This window comes from Propithecus coquereli, unplaced genomic scaffold, assembly GCF_000956105.1.
Source record: "Propithecus coquereli isolate 6110/MARCELLA unplaced genomic scaffold, Pcoq_1.0 Scaffold35, whole genome shotgun sequence".
NCBI classification, from domain to species: Eukaryota; Metazoa; Chordata; class Mammalia; order Primates; family Indriidae; genus Propithecus; species Propithecus coquereli.
The window spans coordinates 8769956-8790521 of NW_012149174.1; the positions used below are offsets into that span (position 1 = coordinate 8769956).

The window sequence follows — 20566 nt, forward strand, 5'->3', positions numbered from 1 at the left end:
CTGGGGGGGCGGGGGAGACGGTCCCTCCTCTGCCTCCTGGGCCTGCCCCGGCGCTTGCAGCCTCTGCCTCCCTCCCTCCTCCTCCCCGTCCCTGAGTCCCGGAGTCAAACAAAGAACTGTAGCAGGCTCTCCCCAACCCCCTCCCTCCTCCTCCTTCTCCTCCTCCTCCACCTCCTCCTCCCCTCCCTCCCTCCCCACCAGCAGGCTCCCTCCTCCTCCCTTCCGGTCTCTTCCTTTAACTACCCGCCCCCCCACCGTCCCTGAGTCCCGGAGTCAAACAAAGAACTGTAGCAGGCTCTCCCCAACCCTCCTCCTCCTCCTCCTTCTCCTCCTCCTCCACCTCCTCCGGCGCCCGTTTCAGCTCCCCGGGGCCCCCTGCCCGGTCGGGCGCTGACAGCAAGGGCGGGGGTCCCCGCCGCCGCCGTGTCTCGCGCAGGCTCCGGCTGGGGCAGCGGAGCCCCCGGTGCGGCCATGGACCGGCCCCCGTCGGCGGAGGCGGAGGAGGAACTGGAGTGGCAAGTGGCGAGTCGCAGGAGGAAGGCCTGGGCCAAGTGCCGCAGCTCCTGGCAAGCGTCGGAGACCGAGGATCTGTCCACAGAAGCGACGACGCAGGACGAGGACGAGGACGACGAGGAGGACCTCCCCGGCGCGAAGCTGCCGGCGGCCGCGGGGAGAGGTCGGTGCGCCCAGCGGGCTGCTGCGGGCCGGGGCGGCTGGCGGGCGGGGGAAAGTCTCGTGCGCCCTGGGCGCTGCTGTGAGTTAGTTCTGAGAGCGCCTCGGGTCTTGATAGGCCGAGGGGAGAGGGGACACTTCCGACCTTTAAACGCGCGCGCTTGGCGAGACGTCTCCAGCGTCAGCATAGACACCTGGGTGCCTTCTGATTTCCCTTCAGATGGACACTGAGACATGTTGCTTAGGCTGCATTTTGCCCCCAGTAGTAGACTTTCCCACTTGGGATTGTCCAGGGTGACCGTGCCTTCGGAGTCCCTCTGGGGCTGCTAATGAGCTGTCCCCTCGCTTTCCCCCCGCAGGAAACGTGCCCAACGAGAAGATCGCCATATGGCTCAAGGACTGCCGGTGAGTTCTCCGCGTCCTGGAGGGAGATCCGTGTAGATGGGACGCGGAGCAGAGTGACTCGGCCGCGTCCCCGTCGGTCCCGTGGCCGTTGTAAGCTATAAACCGGAAAGTGAGCCGGCGGATAGCTTCCTCCTTTAAGCGATTAGAAATGGAAGTACTGTGACCACTGATTATTTAGTGACCGTGTTGACTTCACACTTGTTAGGACTTCGGTTGCCCGTGCGTGATGTTAGCTTCAGAGATCAGAAACCTAAAACAGATGATCATGCCATGTTATCCTTGTTCTGTTTTTATTTGAAAGGATTCTCACATTTCACAGGATATTTTATTTTGCTTTTGTTTGGCATCTGTACAACTGGCATCGAATCATTTTCCTTTCAGATGTGTTTTCGGCAAATTTAATTTACTTAACTACACTAAATGGGCTTTAATTTTATTTCTGTTCATTAATTTTGTTTAGGAAGCTGTTAAAACTATCTAACTTTGTACTTGTAGTTTACTTCTTGGACATGGATTTGTCAGATGGCACTAGGATTCACAGAAGGGAAATAGAGCTTTGAAAGCACTCAGACTTCAAGTCTGTTTAATTACATGCTTTGGCAACTGGTACAAAAATGTTTGATAAGATACAGAGGAGATGAATCATACTGCAAGTAAATCTGACTGTAGTAAAATATGCTTGTTTCATATTTTAATTATTTTTTTCAATTTATTTGCCACTTGTATAATCTTATATGAAGAATGTAGATTTTTATCTACATTTGTTGGTGTTTGCTTCTGAGCATATTTTTGTCTTCTCAATTTAGGTGTTTCTTAATATTTTGTTCAGCTACTGGAGTTAATGAAGTTTTTTTGTTTTTTCTTTCTTTTTTTTTTGAAAGTGATTCTCATATACACCAGTTTGGTTTTCTCCCTTAAAGGCAGATAAAATATTGGCTATGTTAATGCTCAATTTTGATGGATCGACTGGAGCCTTATCGAATACTCATTACAGAACTCCTTACCCTTATGAAATATGTGGAATTTCTCTTTAAAGATGCACAGATATACTGCTTGAAGTCCTTGGACACCAGATTAACAATCTAGCTCTAATTCAACCCCCTGATTTTCAAATTAGGAGAATATAGTCTTAGGTGATTCCACTCAGAACATGGATCAAGAAATCGTATTAGTGTGCCACTGGTTCATTGAATTGTAAAATATGGAAATAGCATAAGATTTAAAAGATTGAGATTTTTAAATAGGTATCTTCAGGGCCTTTTAGGAGAGATCTTGTGAAAACAGTATTTAAGTTTTCCCTTAGAAATGTGTCTGGAGAGGATGTTTTGTTACTTTTACTCAGCTCTTTTAAAACCTTCCATCTTACTCTTGATTTAAATACAGTCCTAAGTACAGTATTGGCTTACTCTTGGTATCTTAAAACAGGTTTAGCATTCAAAATAAATTTATAGTGTTTTATTGTTTAAATTGAAGTATATATTCAAAAGAATTAAAAAAAATTAAAAGCAAGAGAAGAATCACTTCATTTTATCATGTAGGAATTAAGATTGTGTAAGAGATCTTATCAGATGGACCCTAAATAAGTGCATCTTTTAAGATAAATGTAATAGGCAAATGTTGACATTCACCAGGACACAATCATCCCTAAAAATTCCGGAAGTTTTGTTGTTAATACTGGTTCATATGGGCAGATTCTGTAGTCTTCCGTTCCTTCTCTCATAGGTTTCCTTCTTGTTTCCTACAATTGCACCTATTCCATACAAAAGCGTCATTCATTTGTACCGGGGATAGCTAGAACAAGTAGTCTTTTAATGTTGGCTATAATATCACAGATTCAACTGCTGGAATATGTTGCAACTGTATTTTTTTTTAAATAGCCATTTAGGTTCCTTCCCAGAGTTGGGCATCTGTCTGTGTATTTGTACAAATGACCTGAAAACACCATTTTCCCCCTTGATAAGTTCTCAAATATTCTTTGTTGTGTTTATTGCTGTCCATATCCTGAATAAAGATACCATGTTTTGTTTCCTTGAAGGGAGTCTTTATTTTGATATTCTTCTTCTTTTTTTTTTTTTAACTAAGTGGAACCAAATTTCTTGAATTAGCATCTAAGAAGGGATACAGATTTTGATTGAATTTGGAAGGGAGCAACTGTAAGAAAGAGAGAGTTTTGTTTTCGAAGGGGAATGTCAATTATATTCTGCTTATTTGCCATTTTCTGTTCGCACACAGACCAGTAGAGACATCTGCAGACAGAATAATACGGTATTTTGATCTAACTAAGAAAGTAGCCATCAGGGAAGAATGGCTTTTTAAAGGCATAAATTAGAATTTTATTAAAATATATGGGAAAACTTAAAAGGTTTTGTTACTATCTTTATGGTAATTGCTTGTGATTCTTTTACATTTCAAAAGCACTAATTTTCAAAGAACTATTGCTTGTGTATTTGCTTACAGAAAGTTTTAATATTTAATTGGCATTTCAGTAACATTTCTTTGAAACTGATATTTTCATGATTGATCCCAGGTCTGATGTGAATTTTTAACAAGAATAAATTGTTACTAAAGAAAAATTTGTATCGCAAAATAGAATTTTCAAAATAAAACAATGTGTTTTTTATTATAACTTAGTTTTGAGAGGATTAAAAGTATTTTTGTATTTGAAAAAATAAATTTCTAAGTCATCTCTCTTTCAACTACAAGAATGTGAAAAATTTTAGTAGTGGCTAATTCTTAATATTGATTCTTAAGCCAACTTTCTAGTAATTTTCAAAGTTAAATGAAGACTATGTATATTTTTCAGTTTAAAATCAGTAAGTGAATCTCAAGCTTCTCCATTTATGTAGAAAGACAAGGGAGGCAGTAGGTGGTGCTCTGAAATGCTAGTGATTAACAGATGAGGTTTAAGGAAACTGTTGAGCTTGATTGCTAACTAGACTGAACTTTTTAATGTTAAGGTTAAATTACCTACTACTGAAGATTTGTTTTCTTCTATAGTAATTCTGTTTTCTGTTTCTATGGAAGGGATTGAGAGGAGCAGACATTGTCTCAATGCCTACTGTCATTCTCTTCATTTTTTTTTGCAAAGAAAATGCCAATTCATATCATTTGTAATTGCCATTCCTGCTCTTAAGTGCTCTTAATTGCTGGCAGATGAAATGTGTGATTAAATCATTCCTAGTGAACTGACTTGACAATAGGTATTTGCTTCGTTAGTAGAATATTACTTATGTAATCCAGTTGCATTCCTTGTGTTTTGGGAGGAGAGTAAACTGTGATTAGAAGTGTGCTTAGCTGTAACCTTTTAAGTAAGACTGTGTAGTGACAGCTCTCCAGACAGCTTTCACAAGACTAAGGCTTATATGTTTGTGTGGTTTCAGTACACCTTTGGGAGCCTCACTGGATGAGCAAAGCAGTAGTACACTCAAGGGTAAGAGAAAGTTGCCTTTTTAAATCTGTTCTTTACAAGGGTCTTATTTCATTTGTCCTCTGGGTAAAAGTGTATATGTGAATTATAAAAGTGATGTTCGTGTTTGTAAAATATGTTGTTCTGAGTTAGAAGCCAAAAGGGAGAAACCTCGTTATAAATCATAAAACCGTGGTGCATTTAAGCAAATTGCCAAACCTTTTCACAATGTGAAACTTATATTTTTACTGTCCGGTTAGACATTATAAAGACTAATGAAATATAGAAATACAATATGTAAATATAAGGAAAATATATATTGAGTGAACTAAAGTTGAGTCAACTTTAGTGCAGCATTTCTTTGCTTACATTAACTGAAATTGCCACACCTGAAATTTTACCACCTGTGCAAGACAGAATTCTAAAGTTCAAAGTACAACAAGAATGTGCAGGTAGTGGCAAGGCATATAAAAAACATTTACAGTGTCAGGAAAATCTAGCTTTTGTGCTCCTGACTTAATATGAGGTAGGTAAGAAGAACAGTTGCTTCAGGGTCTGGTTTTCCATGAAACTTTTGGGTGAGATATGTTATCTAATTGAACATCTTCAAAGATATGGTAAGTATAAAATAGGTTGAAGATCAGCTTCTGAGAATTTTATATGGCTGCAAACATGTCTTTACAAAATAAAAGTTTATACTTGCTTCTTGAAATTATATAATCAGAATAATTTCTAAGTATATTCAGGCCTGAAACATTTTACTGTATATTATGAAATATTTTGCTTGGTCAATTTGTTTTAACTAAAACAATCATCATATACAGGGGTTAGGAAAGAACAGAACACCAGGATGAATTTTCTGAATTTTCAAATGTTTCTTTCAGGTGTGCTTGTGAGAAATGGAGGAAGTTTTGAAGATGATTTGTCATTGGGAGCTGAAGGTATGTTTGTTTGGAAGATCTGTATTTTTGTATAGTTTTCAAATAATAAAACATGAAAAAGTCGAATGCTTTCAGGTTATGATCCTCAGAATTAAATTTAAAGGTCTTAAAAATGACTGAGACACATTTCACGGTACCTTTTTTTTTTATATGTTAATAACCTAGCCACAACCTGTGGGACACATGTAGGGATGGCTCTGAAAAACCATTGTGAAGTGTCCATCTGTCTTCCTTGGACTTAAGTGCTTAAAGGAACTGTTTGTGACGAACCGTGGTAATATAACTGAGGGAAGAATTGTCCTAAAGAAGGAAGGAAGCTTAAATATTTATACATGAGAAAACGAAATTGAAGCTTATTTTTAGTGTGGAGTAGACTTATGTCACTTACAGCTGCAGCTTGTCTTTCTACATTGCATTTAAGTATCTCCTTTTTCCCCTTCCTCTTTTTTCTGATTTTTAGAAGATTATAGGACAAAGGCAAAATAGCAGAGTTGGTAGAATTTAATTAGAAATCATTGTGCTGGTGTCTATTCCAGACTGCATTAGCATTTTAAAAGTGTTGTGCTATTTTTAAATTTTCACAGGTTATATAATGTTTTCTAGTGGATTCATAATGAAGCTTTCCACTATGTAAAAATAAGAATTTTTAATTGTTTTACTGGTATTTTAAAAGCTGTTTTATAGCTCATTGGTTGTGCTTTTATTTCATCAGTTTGAATAGACTATTGGTAAGCTGTATAGCTAGGTTATTAATGTGTAACTTAAAAAAAAAAGAATTTTATTAAATCTTTAAAACTTGTAAGTTGATGAATAATGAATTTATCCACTGAGTTCAATATCCTTGCTCTTTTGCTGTTTTAAATACATCTGTAAGATAGATTACTTATTTAGAATCTTCTAACACTAGAAACTCTAGAATATGTGAATATATTAGTTTTTATTATTTCTGTTGATATATTTTCAAGAAATAAACTCTGGAAAGAGCTTAAGCTTACTGCTTGCCAGTCAGTACAATTGAACATGTTGTCAATCCTTTAGTAAAATGCACATCAGTATTACTATAAATAGCACTTTTTATATCTGCTTTGATAGTTTTATAATATTGAACAATTTTATTGGAAACCAGAACCTAAAAAGGAGTCTCATAAAAGAGTGACGGTATTATGTTGTTTTACTGAAAATTATTTCAAGGCGATTTTCATTCATTGAGTAAATATTTACTGAGTGCTATGTGTTAGGCATCTTTGTGCTGGATATACAAAGCAACAAAATTGTCATGACTTTGCAGTTTAGAAATGAAAAAAAAATCAAGTGTGCTGAAATAGAAGTCTGTAATTAATTCCATTCTTTACCTTTGTCTATAAAGGTTAAATGCAGTAAATTTAACTCACTCTAAACATTAACAACACTTATCTATTTAGAACTTGTTAATCTAGGGTAAAGTTGAAAGGCAATTTTTAAAAGAAAATTTATAGTGAAATGAGTAGAAGTTTTCAAGCTATGTGCATGAAAAATCAATTGTAACCTTAACAAATCCACATTAGAACTTAATGTATACTATTGTCACACTTAATGTTAAATCATGTTTTGCTCTTAAAGTATTCTTCATAAACGGCTTTTAAATTTAATTATTACTACCACAAATGTGCTACATTATCTTCCTCATTACTTATTTTTAACCTGTTAAAGAAATTTAATCGGTTATCTGTATAGGTCTTTGTACTTTAAGCTCTCAAGTAGAAGTAAGTTTACATTGCTAAAAACCAAAATCACCCTTCAAAAGCTATTGGGACTGTTCTTATCTATCTGTATATTACTTTTAATTATGCAGATTTAATGAGCCAAAACAAGAGTTTGACATATTAGGCATTTAACTATAATACTGTAGGAATTTGCTTTCTTGGTAATTTTATCATAGTAGTTACAGTCCTACTAACAATTATGCTCTACATTTATTGTTTTTACCTATAGCCAACCACCTCCATGAAAGTGATGCTCAAATTGAAAACTGGTATGTAGCTGTTCTGTTGTATTCCTTTTTAAAAATGAAGAATGTTAATGAAAATAAAGTTTTATATAATCTGATTGTGTTTATAGCAGTAATATCTTGGCCAAAGAGAGAAGACTACAGTTTCATCAGAAAGGGAGAAGTATGAATTCCACTGGATCTGGGAAGAGTAGTGGGACAGTCTCAAGGTAACTTAACTTGGAATTATGGTGGAATTACATTATGTTACAGATGACCTACTCTTAAACATTTTTTTCAGTCTTAGATGTGATATTGATAGTATGAAATCAAAATGAACCCGAAGTGTTTCCTGGACCAGAACAACTGATAGGAGCTGCTGCTTTTTTTCTTTTTGTTTTTTAATTGAGATTAAATGAAAAGAAGCAGATAGGTTTATAATGCACTGGACTCCATAAATGAATATTTTGAGTCATATCAACAACCTGAAAGAGGAACTCCAGAGTGGTATAATTTCTAACTGTAGAGAACCAAAATTCTCCATTCTGTTAGGGACTTGAGTTAATGTTGACATAAAAATCAGAATAAATCTTTCTAAGTTAAAGCTTTATATTTAAGCACAAATTTTATTTCAACATATTAAAGCCAGAGATCTTTAAACTGTACAGAATATTAAAATAAGGCAATATGTGTGCCTGTGGAAGCAGTTTAAACTGTTATCCAAATTATTGCATTGGAATCTGAGCATTTTCTTTGAAGAAAATTGAAATGTCCTTCTGTTCAAGTTTCATCTGTAATTTTTCTGTTCTCTTCAGTGAGTCTTAGGAAGCTTGGATTATCACTGGCATGCGAGGGAAGAGTTAATAAACGTTTAATTCCCAGTAGAATTAGGGCAAATAGTTACCTTTGTGTAACCGATATTCTCCAAACCTTACTCCTCCTACTTCCTGGGTGGTTAGAGAAAAGTTGAAAGTAAGCTCCTCTCTCATTTTTCTGAAATCAGGTTGTTACCTTTATTGTCTCTCCTAGGACAGTTGCCTCTCCTAGGATAGAAGTAGCAGAAAAGCTCAAGTTTCCCAGCGTGTCCCTCAGTATCAGAGTTCTACCAACTTCCTAGTGAATTTTCCTTTTTCATGTCTTCTTTAATCTGTTTATTCCTTCTTCCTCATCTGTCTTCTAATTGTTTTAGCTGCTTTACTGGGAATCTCTTAAAAATGACAAAAAAAATAAGGTGAGGAATCCCTTAGTCTCTGAGTGTTCCTGCGGGTTATCTCCGTTTTCCAACATTAGCAGCTTGAGAGAATGGACCCTTTCTAAGGGCTGTATATCCCGTTAGTACACAATGTATTAACATGATGAAATAAATAATAGTTTAAAGAGCAGAAGCTGAGAAAAAGATTTTATCACAGGAAAGCAAAAATATGTATTCGTCTATAATGTGATGTGGACTATAAATTTATTTTACATGTTCATATTTCTTTTTTCTTTTCTTTTTTTTCGTAGTGTTTCAGAACTGTTAGAACTTTATGAGGAAGATCCTGAAGAAATTCTTTATAATCTTGGATTTGGACGTGATGAACCAGATATTGCTTCTAAAATTCCTTCCAGATTTTTTAATTCATCATCATTTGCCAGAGGGATAGATATTAAAGTATTTCTGAGTGCTCAAATGCAACGGATGGAAGTAGAAAACCCAAATTATGCCTTAACAAGTAAGGTCTTTAAGTGTTGGCATATTATTTTTAAATTATAGCATCCGCAGCAAGATGGTCTTATTTTTAAAGCCTTACTGATTTTCAGGAATAGCACTGGAAAGTTAATTGATGGGGTTAATTAATGCAATAGTTATCTTACTTATTCTGAATTTTTATTTTTTTATTTATAGTGGTTAACTTACCTATTCTTTCCGTCCTCCCCAATTCTTGACTCATTTAAGTGTTACCATAACTTACTTCCAGAACCTTATCCTTATCTCCAGATTGCTCTTGTTCAAGAAGAGAAGTAGGGGAGGGGCCTTGTTAACCTTAAATGAAATCAGTCAATTTCAGGTGCTTTTCTGTAAATCTAAAATAGCATGACTAATTTGATCATTTTTACTCATATTATTTACTCATATCTTTGCTTATTTTTTTTTTTCTGTTGACCAAAGTTTCTGAAAATAGGACTCCCTACATTGTTCATGGATCAGTTCTAAGAAGTCTATATATGTCCCCCTCAATTAGGTATATAAAATGTATACTTATGTGCATTTTCTTAGGAGAACTTTTGGAAGAGTCTTAAGGGAGTCCAAGACTTGAAAACAGAATCACAGCTGTAGATCAATAGCTAGTTCTTTCTATTGTAGTCAGTGTTACCATCCTACTTTGTGCTTATTGCTGATTTTTTAAAAATATAAATTCTGGTATTTAGAGTAAAAATCTTCCTTCTTCTTTCCACTCAGTAAATGTAGAGAAGGTTTCAGTGTTAGATGAGGAAAAGATATGGTTTTAAAATCTTTGTGGTCCAAGTTTAGTTACTAGAATTTTTAACATAGCATATGCTTAGTATATGTATATATTTAAACAACCATATACATATAATTAATGTTTTTTTCTTTTGGTAGGCCGTTTTCGTCAAATTGAAGTGCTTACTACTGTGGCCAATGCATTTTCTTCTTTATATTCCCAAGTCTCTGGGACTCCTCTGCAGAGAATTGGAAGTATGTCCTCAGTGACCTCCAACAAGGAGACAGACTCACCTCCACCTTTAACTCGAAGCAACACTGCAAATCGTTTAATGAAAACACTATCAAAACTAAATTTATGTGTTGATAAAACAGAGAAAGGAGAGGGTAGTAGTCCTTCCCCAACAATTGAAAAAGGAAAGATTCTAAATGTTTCAGTGATTGAAGAAAGTGGCAATAAAAATGATCAAAAGTCTCAAAAAATTGTGAAGAAGAAAGATTCATCTTCTATGTTGGCTACAGTTAAAGAAGAAGTCTCAGGTAGTTCAGCAGCTGTTATGGAGAATGTTGATACTGATAGACTTTCTGATGAAGCAAATAGTAATTTTAACCAAGAAACTGCAAGTGAACAAAGTAAAGAAACTCAGAGTAAACTGGGTGAGGAATCTGTAATTATAGAATCTGATTTAGGTAACGATTTCCACATTTCCAGCCACAATGAGCTGGAAAATAGCAATGAACTGAAAAATGTCCACATGTCCACACCTGAGAAAGAGCCATGTGCGCCACCAACTATTGCATACATAAAAAATATGACAACACAGCAGAAGGACTCCTTCGAGATGGAAGAGGTAAGTGAAAAAATTACTGAGACTAGTTCCAGATAGTGAACTAGGGAGAAAATGGTGCCAAAAATGTTTATAAAATGAGAGGTAGCTAATAGGTTTATACTAGGAAAATTCATCCTAATTTTGACTTTCCAGGTGTATGTTTCACAAACCACAAAATAGGTGACAGGACTGTGTGATATTGAAGTAATGAGACAGTTCATCAGGTCCTCCAGATCATCTCTCATCCACTAGCTGATACTTGAACCTTAACCCCCTTTTCTCTCTCAAGGATAAGATTTTGATGTTCCAGAAAGCCCTAATAGAGGATATTTAAATTCAAATCAATATCACGTAACAGTTATAAACACTGGCTTCTAAATGAAACAGGTTTGGGTTCTGCCTCTGCCACTGAATTGCTGTGCGCCTTTGGAGAACTTTTCTTAACATATCTCAGTGGTAAGGTTAAGCGGGAAGAAGGCTTTGAGGATGGGTGTTGGAATGTGACTGCAAAGAGCAAGAAGATGATACACACTTGAAGGGGAGGATAGGGAACCTCGAAGGAGATTTGAAAGGCCACTGACTAGGGTTCTTGCAAGCCCAGAAGACCAATGTTTGGTTACTTTTGGTTACCCAGAGATATTCCTGCTAGTTAATATAAATTTGGAAATGGACAAGATAAAGATACTCATTTTGGTGAGGTCCAGCCAAAACTGCTTTTGAATAGTAGGAGCTGTTACTTAGGAGTTGGAGGTATGTATAATAATTTGAGGCAGGAAACAGGTTTATCAAGCACCTGCCCTATGGTAGGCATTGCACTTGGCCCATGAAATACTCTCAGTCTGTGAGGCACGTAGTAGTGGTCTTACTACACACATGAGGAAACTGAGTCATGTGTGCTGGTGAAGAGTTGTGGCTATACATTATATACAATTATATACATTATATAATATGTAATTTTTCTTTTTTAAATTTATTACAGAAGATTAGTTTTAGTAGTAGTTCACATGTCATTAGGGAACTGGAAAACAAGATAGTTGATTCTGCCCATAAATGTCCGCTTAGGAGAGTGTGTCTCTTTTACATTAGCAAAGATTGTCTATTTATTGCAAAATTTCAATTGCTGAAATAGCTATTTAACTTTTTTGTGGTTTTTTAGCACTTTAATTACTAAAAATGAAATAAAAAGGGTGCAGGAGCAGCCCTTTGGAATATTTAGATATTCTTGTGAGCTTCTTTTTCTTGTTTCTTTATATATTTTTATATTTCTCCTATTTCCTTAATTCTTGATATAATTTATTTCTCATCATAGTATGAAAGTACTATATGATGACTACATTAAAACTTCTCTTTGTTCTATTTCACTCTTTGATTTGTTTTCTTTTTGACTTTGTTTTGGTATAAACTTGTCTCAGCACTCAGAATTAAGGTGTAAGTTCTTGCCTTCCATTAGGGCCCCTCTTTTATGACAATCAGGTATGAAAGTCAGTTTCCTTGTTTTAATACAATAGCAGAGTATTAAAATCTAATCAAATTATGTTAGGTAATTGCAAATCAGATATTGGTGACTCAGATTAAACAATGCTCTTATATGTGTATTTGCAAAGAAGTCAAAGAAGTTCCTTTTTAATTTCTAGAATTCTGAATTCTAAGCTATAGGTTTTTGTGGTGTGTGCGTTTTAACTTTAATTTCTAAGATACCATACACAGCAGGTCTTTTAAACATTAATAAAGTGCTAAATACACTTTGGTGGCAAATTAACTGTAAAGATGATAGGCTATATTTTTTTTTTTTTTTGCCCCCTCTGCTGGCAAAAACAGTTAGTGAAGAAAGTAGGTAAGTTGATGTGAACATTTTTTTAAAGTGCAAGATTACATGCTTTGGTGGTTGAAGAATAATGGAAGATTTTTGTTTTCAGTGAAAGAATATATGGTCAACCATTGCTATATTGCAAATACGAGGAATTTTGAGAATAATGCATCCTTATTCTTCAGATATATTTAAAACATAGATAAAAACCTCCTAGAATTGTGTTTTTATCCCTTTGGGAATTTTAAAGAGAGCTTGTAGAACAATGGATAAAGAAGGGAAATAATGTGTTTCTTTAATTTCCTCTTCTCTCAAACATTTGAATCATATTGACAAATGAGGAGAACAATCTTACTGAAGCAAACTTTCAGATCCCATTCAAAGTAGTTTACTATTTTTCTTTCGGACCCCTTTCACTTGAGATTTGATCCCTGTTGGGAGCTTTCTTCCTGTGAAAACAGTGAGTAACTATAAGTTAGAGCTCTTTTTCTCTCAGCGAACCAGTTCTCAGACAGATTATCTGAACACCAGATACTTTGGGAAGCTAGGTAGGAGGAAGTGTTGCAGATGGGGCTGTGTGCATGAACTGCCTAATCCATCTGAGACAGGAGGTAAGATCTGACAGTCACCAGAAGCAAAAAGAGGAAATACTTAAATGTAAAGAGAGCTAAATAAATGACAAGACTGATCCTGGTCCGGGCTAGAGAGTGAAAGTGGCCATTTCTTATGTCAAAAAGGAAAAACAAACAAAAAGGCCAGAGATTATTTTCAATTAAAAGTCAGCTTGCCTTATAAAAAATGTTTTGTGGACTATTTAAATGTTGCAGTGTATCTGAAAGTTATAAAACCCCACTCTTGAATTTTTGAATCCTTAATGACTTGTTTGGGTAATTCTTGTGTTCTTCTTGAATGGCTTATTTTGAATATATCATGGTAACTCTCTGAAGCCATAGATTAGTATTAATAGTATGAATAATTAACAGTTAAACCAAAATGATCCTACTCAAGCAGTTGTTTATCTTCTAGGTGTAGAGGCCTAAAACTTCTTAAGGGTCATAGGAAGGAAAAGTTTTGTCTCTGTATCTGTGAATAATTTGTCGTGTCGCCTTCTCACCCTATAAATGAAATTTATATTTAAATATAACCATAATTGGAAGTATACATAATCATCTTTTTTATGCTACTAAAGTTTAGTAACTGTTTCTAATCCTGTCTTTATATTAATTGTTGATTTAAATAATAGGATTCTTTTACATTTATTAGTGTGACTTAAAATAATCCCAAATTAATCAGATATTTGACAGATAGTTAAGTTGTTCCTTTGGCCTTCCAAATTTAACTATGTTTTTTGAAGATCAGTGTGTGCTAGAATATGTAGTCCAACACATGACATGTGCACAGATGTCTGTTACTTAAAGCCCTATTAACCACTGAGTTTTGTTACTTGATATTTATCTAAAAAGCTTAAGTTATCTTTTTTTAAAAAGGATTTACCTGACAGTAAAAATAAATTGTATATATGTGTGCATGTAAAAATTTGAGAGCATTTTTAAGATTAAAAATTTGCAAGTAATTATAAAATCATAAATTGGCCCAGAAAGGAATTTTTTTTTTTTTTTTTTTTTTGAGAGACAGAGTCTTACTCTATCACCCAGGCTGTAGTTGGAGTGCAATAGTGCAGTCATAGCTCACTGCAGCCTTGAACTCCTGGGCTCCAGCGATCCTCCTGCCTCACCTTCCCAAGTAGCTGAGACTACAGGCGGGTGCCACCATGCACACCTGTTTTTTTGTTTGTTTGTTTTCTTTTTAATCTTTAGAGACAGGGCATCACTCTATTGTCCAGGCTGGAATGCAGTGGCATGATTATAGCTCACTGCAGCCTCAAACTCCTGGGCTCAAGTGATCCTCCTACCTCACCCTCCCAAGTAACTGGGACTATAGGCACATCCCACCACACTCAGCAAATTTTTAAATTTTTTGTCGAAATGGGGTCTTGCTATGTTGCCCTGGCTGGTCTTGAACTCCAGGCCTCAAGCAATCCTCCCGCCTTGGCCTCCCCAAGTGCTAGGATTACAGGCATGAGCTACTACTTGAGGTAGAATCTTTTAATCTATTTTCTAGTTTTCTCCCTTTACAGATGAAGAAGCATTTCCCCCCACCTCTCACCTATGATATTATGTTATAGCAGTGGTTTTCCACTGTCTTCCTGAGGGATATATTGTTCGCTTTGGTATCAGTGCCTCACAGTGGGGAGGAATGGGGGTGTCAGTAGGGGATGACAGAGAGGAATCTCCTGTTGTACCTCTTTATTACTTTACTATTTCAAAGTACTTCCACTTATAGTCACATTTGATCATTCTAAGGACCTGTAAGGTAGGAGTTTTAGTCTTTATTTTGCAGTTGAGAAAACTGAGATGATTATTGTAGATAATTGCCAGAAGCCATTATCCAGAAAGTAGCATGAATAAGACTTGAATTTAGCTCTTCCTATAGACTGGCTACTTTGAACTAAACAAGTTGTCAGAGGTCAGACTGGTTGATATTATCAGGCATTGGGCAGGATCTCGTCATCTGATGTGCAGCCCTGTACTACTACTTTGGAAAAATAATGTTCTCTTTTGAATTCTTTTGAGATGTCATTAAAAATTAAAATTGTAATTTCTAAAGCTCTAGTTTTGATTTTTTTGAAAATTATTTTTATATACAGTATATTTTACGATAAGAGCTATACAGTGTCTCTAAACCTTAGAGGAAAGGTTGCATTAGAACATCCACATGTTTCTGTTCTGTAGAACACAGTACAGTGGTATTATGCTTAGAAGATGCATCTTAGTCAAAATAAACAAGATAGCTGTTAAGAAACCAAAGTGGGTGTGTGTTGTGTTAGCAGGACATAGATTCAGAAAGATACAGTGTTTGTTTTATGAGAACATTTTTTTAAATGAAGTAACCCAAATGTATGGGTTACTCTAAAGCTGTTTTCATACATCTTTAAATCCCAAAACACTTGAGACCAAGAGATTTTATCATTTTGTTTTAGTGGGGTTTTTTCCCCCATTTTTATTATAAAAAGTTTAAAATGTAAAGATTAGAGAAAATAGTATAATTAACACCTATTCCTCATCACTTGATTGAGTTTTATTTGGCCATTCTTTTTAATTTAATGAAAGTTGTACCTATAGCAAATGACCAGCGTTCTGCTGAGCATTTGAAACCATTGAATAGGGAAAAAGTCCTGCCACATAAATCTAAGTTCTATATTTGCTTCATAATTCTCTATGGTGTACCCTATCTTGAATTTGACTGCTTTCTTTTGCAGAATTATGATCAATAATAAAATAAGGTAATTATCACCCACTACAGTTATCACCCATTATCACTAACATGTCGGTTTCTCTCTTCTGCAAGTAGGTAGTATGATTTTGCTGAGTGAGAAGAATGATCCTAATTTTAGTAGTTTTATTATTAAATATGACCCTCTCAGCTTTCTTGTTTAAGTATTCCTTTCTTGCAATTAATTATGGAGTTTGTAGTGAAAGAGGGGAGGGAGAGAGCGAGAGAATAATTTGTTTTTTTTTGTGCTATAGAGGGAAAAGATAGTACACTGAGGATACACGTTTATTAAAGTCATATTATTTTGTGATTAATTTTATAAGCCTAAGGAACTAGAATATGTGATAATTCTACATTTAAAAGAGAGATTATAATTTGGTGTATCATAATGCTGTGCCTAAACTAAGATTCCTAAAACATAAATAGAAAGGCATTTGGATTTCTGTTACAGTTTTTTGATACGGTTGATATTTACTTTATAGAAAAATCTTTGAAGTAGGTTGGGTCTGAATAGAGGCTAATAATAGACCTTTTGTTGAATATAAAAAGAAAATTCATTTTGTTCCCTTGGACACAAAACAATGGTTTTCCTGTTGAACTTGTGTCTGCTGCTTAGAAGAGTATACTATAATTTTTACATAATGACAAAGAATAGTAGAACCTATTTTGCGTATCTAATTTATAGGTAATGGTTTAAATAACCAGTGTGCTGTCAGTTTTCAAAAGATTCATAAACTTGAGTTCATGAAACTATGTAGTACAAAGATATTACAAATCAGAACAATTTTTAAATTGCCTAATAATATCTCTAACCTTTTGGCTTTTTTTTTCATATTGCTTATTCCACGCGTATTCTTATGGAATATTTCTTATTCTTGAATAGATTCATAGCTCAAAACTACCAGAATTTTATGTAAAACCTCTGCTATTTGCTCTCTGATTTATTCAAGGTTGGAAACCCATATATTTGGCTAGCTTGCCTACTTTACTAGGATTTTATTTACTATTTAAGTACTAATCATTACAAGATCAGATGATGGAAATTATTGTACCTCTCCCTCCTCCAAATGTTTAATCTTGATAGAGAGTTAATTATGTTAGAATCGAGTATTTGCAGGGTGGAGGTGATGATTAGGAATCTGAAAATTTCTAATTATGTAGTTGTGCAGGTAGAAGAAAAAAGCACAAAAGACAACTTTTGTAGCTTTGATACCTTCTTTGAACAGTGTTTTCAGCAAGGATTTATGGCTAATTTTAGTTCTGTTAATGAAACCTGCTTTTCCACTTAGAACTCCCAACTGATGTCTGGAAAGAATATTTGTTTCAGGACAAAGCAGTCTTATACAGGAGTGATTTTTGATAGGTGAAAATTTGGGGGATTTTAGAAAATTTTGCAATAGTAGCACAGTGTTCCATTTACAAAGATCCAATACTCGTAATTGCTTCGATTGCATGTTGGTCATGGTGTGCTGCAGTGAGTGCATTAGCGTTTCTCCTGGGATTGACCCTACTTGGAAGTTTAACATTTAGAGAAGAATTTTTTCTTATGGATCTGATTTTCACGTAATAGCAGCTTTTTTTAATGAAGCGGCTTATATATGCAGTTACTGTTCTTTGTAAGCTGCAAACTTGAGTGCTATTGTTAACTGGAAAGTAGATCAGAAAATTGAATCGTGGAACATTTTAATAATTTTGAGACAAGATGTCTTTAAGTATACATATAATGCTTTGGTGCACTTTTAGTTAGGTTGATTTAATAGATGGTTATCAAGAGGTTATTCTTCCTTGCCCTAGATTCTTTTAGTTTTAACTACTTTAAAATCTTCTTTAGGTTCAAAGTACAGAGGGAGAAGTGCCTCATGTTCCAGCCTCTTACCAGCTAGGTCTTACCAAGTCAAAAAGAGGTAAGTAAAACAATACCCACTAGTTCCTGAGCACGCTTGCAAAGTGTTGTGAGTTGATTTGGAAGAGGAGTTTTACGTATCTCTGTGTGTAGTACCTGTAAGTGTGAAAAGATTAAGAACACAGGTAGGCATGCTTCGTTATTGTTTGGTATAGAATTTTTTGTATTTTCTTGAAGGCTTTTGTGCTCATAAACTAATTAGTTGGCTTATTCTGTAATGACCTCATTACACAATTTTGTGTGCTCTGTATGTTTTTCAGTTCTGCATAAGGACTGTATGGAAAGAAGGGCTACCTTTTACATTGTTGTGATTGAAAAATACACTTTATCATCCATCTCTAGGGGTTTATTATTTAAATATAGCTTTTAGGTTTAATACACAAATATGCCTCTGGCAAAAAAAACAATTTTCAGCAATAGTTAAACCTAGTTAAATTAAATTCAAACTGTGGATCAAAGGTGAGTGGCTGTAGATATCGGTCCTCTCTTGAATTATTAATTATTGACCAAAGAACCTTTGAATCCATTCCTTTCACTTTTAACTTGCAATAAGAAAAAAATGTCTGATACCATTTACAAAGCTTTTGAGACAGAAAAAGGGAGAGAGGAAGAAGTTAAAATGACCACCGAAGGTAGGACTGTTTATTTTTAAAATTTTACACACACTGAACCACCCTGTGTTTTTTTTTAAACACAGATTCGTATGTATGTTCCTAGAATAGGAAATTACATGTTTCTTCTCTGAAATTACTTCATAAGAGATAATTTGCATATAATTTTTCTTTCATTGCAATGTGGCATTAAGAAACAAGAGCTCCACTCTCACTAGGTCACTACAGTTCTGACCAGACACAAAACAAGCCTTCCTATTTAATTTTCTTCCCCTCGTAAGTTCATAAATGCATGTATGTGTTTCTGAGCCGAGTTCAGGGCTATCAGAGTCCTTGCTTTAGACAAGTAGACAAAGGATACATTGGAAAAAGCAGCTTGCCATGTGTCAGAAGGAGGATAAAAAAGAGTAAAATTACTTTAAGATACTTCAAGACCTATTTTCATCATTTTGAAAGATAGCCTATCAAATTTCGATGATGGGCCACATAAACATCTTTCATCGTAACTGCAGAATTAGAATCACAAGAAATATATTTACTTCAAAAGTTTAGTAAGAATGCATACAGTACTTTAGTATTGTAAATGTAGTAAAATTGCCTTAATCTCAAATCCAATCCAGTGTTTACATGCTAAGGCCCAGAGAGGTTTAGTAACTCAGTTTATTTTGCCAGCTAACATTTGATGGGTATGTTGAGAGAAGTCCAACATTTTTATTATTACAGAAGACATATAATATTTTCTTTAGCAGAAAATATACAGTTCCGTTTTGTTTTTTTAATGATACTGGACAAATAAAATTTCCAGATATTTTTCCCTCACTTTCATGTTTCCTCTAACTTCCTAGTTTTTAGTTAGAAATCACATTTTACATCTTCAGGACAGAGATCTAATAATTTTTAGTTCTACCCTTTTCTATTGAGAACTGTGTTTTTTGGAAACAGAAATATCTGACTAAGGAACCTAGATTGTGATTTATATTTATAGTTTACAAAATAGTTTCATCTTCATTCTACTTAGTTACTGAAGTAGCCATCTGAGATAGAAGAATTATTCTTCCTCCATTTTGCAGAAGAGAGAAAGCTACTGCTTACGATGATGGAACACAGCAGGAACATGAACGCAGGCCTCCTTGTTCTTTCCTTTGCCCAACACCTGTTCTGAAGCCTAAGCAGTCTAAATATGACCTAACTTGTGTGAACGCAGACAGGGCTCAACAGCTATGAGGTGAACTAAGCACAGACGACACTGTTGCAGATAAAACAGGTCTTAGCAGGGAACCCACGTCAGAGCTGCTCACTCTGGCCTCCCTGGGCTCTCAGGCAACTGCCCTTTGCCCAACCAGATAGGCAATTTCACTTCTAAATCATTTGAGTGACTGCTTGATTCTATTGTTGCTTTAAGGAAATAGTTATCATTGATTCATTCAGCAAACATCATTTATTTTCAGTTTCTTTTAGCTACTTGGATACAAACAAGACTAAATAAGGTTTTGCCTTTAGAAGGCTTACAATCTAGTTAAAAAAAAAACGTAAATATGTAGTGATAACTGCTACAAGATGTTAATTTTAATTAATACAATGCTAATTAGTACTGATGGTAATAGCTTATTGCAATTCAGTTTCACAGTTATTCCATTTTACCTAGACGTATCAAGGACATGGAGTAATTCCCTATATTTGATTAGGCATTTTTAAAAAATATCACAACATAGCCGGGCGCAGTGGCTCACGCCTGTAATCCTAGCACTCTGGGAGGCCGAGGCGGGCGGATTGTTTGAGCTCAGGAGTTCGAGACCAGCCTGAGCAAGAGTGAGACCCTGTCTCTACCAAAAATAGAAAGAAATTAATTGGACAGCTAAAAATATATAGAAAAAATTAGCCGGGCATGGTGGCACATGCCTGTAGTCCCAGCTACTTGGGAGGCTGAGGCAGTAGGATTGCTTGAGCCCAGGAGTCTGAGGTTGCTATGAGCTAGGCTGACGCCACGGCACTCACTCTAGCCAGGGCAACAAAGTGAGACTCTGTCTCAAAAAAAAGAAAAAAAAAATATCACAACAATATTACAGAATTATTCTAAATTTTTAATGCAAAAAATTATTCCATGGAAACTGAGTCTTCAGTGGGATATTTTTCAAAACCAGGTGAACTTTAATAGATTTTGGATTTTATTCAGTCATATTATCTGGTTCTTTATATGGATAAAATCTTAAATGAAATGGTTTTGATAAACCTTTTTTTTTAGCATGTTG

At 35.5% G+C, this 20566-nt stretch overlaps 1 protein-coding gene across 1 annotated transcript in view; it reads left to right on the forward strand.

The window, feature by feature from the left end:
* Nucleotides 1-314: 314 nt before the first annotated feature.
* The window catches only part of SSFA2 (sperm specific antigen 2), a 50539-nt gene continuing 30287 nt past the window's right edge, over nt 315-20566 (forward strand). The window contains exons 1-9 of the mRNA XM_012651201.1: nt 315-676; nt 1032-1077; nt 4458-4507; nt 5368-5424; nt 7396-7435; nt 7522-7620; nt 8894-9102; nt 9993-10684; nt 17635-17707. Coding sequence (XP_012506655.1) covers nt 472-676; nt 1032-1077; nt 4458-4507; nt 5368-5424; nt 7396-7435; nt 7522-7620; nt 8894-9102; nt 9993-10684; nt 17635-17707 — 1471 coding nt within the window. The 5' untranslated portion in view covers nt 315-471. The remainder of the gene's footprint in view (nt 677-1031; nt 1078-4457; nt 4508-5367; nt 5425-7395; nt 7436-7521; nt 7621-8893; nt 9103-9992; nt 10685-17634; nt 17708-20566) is intronic.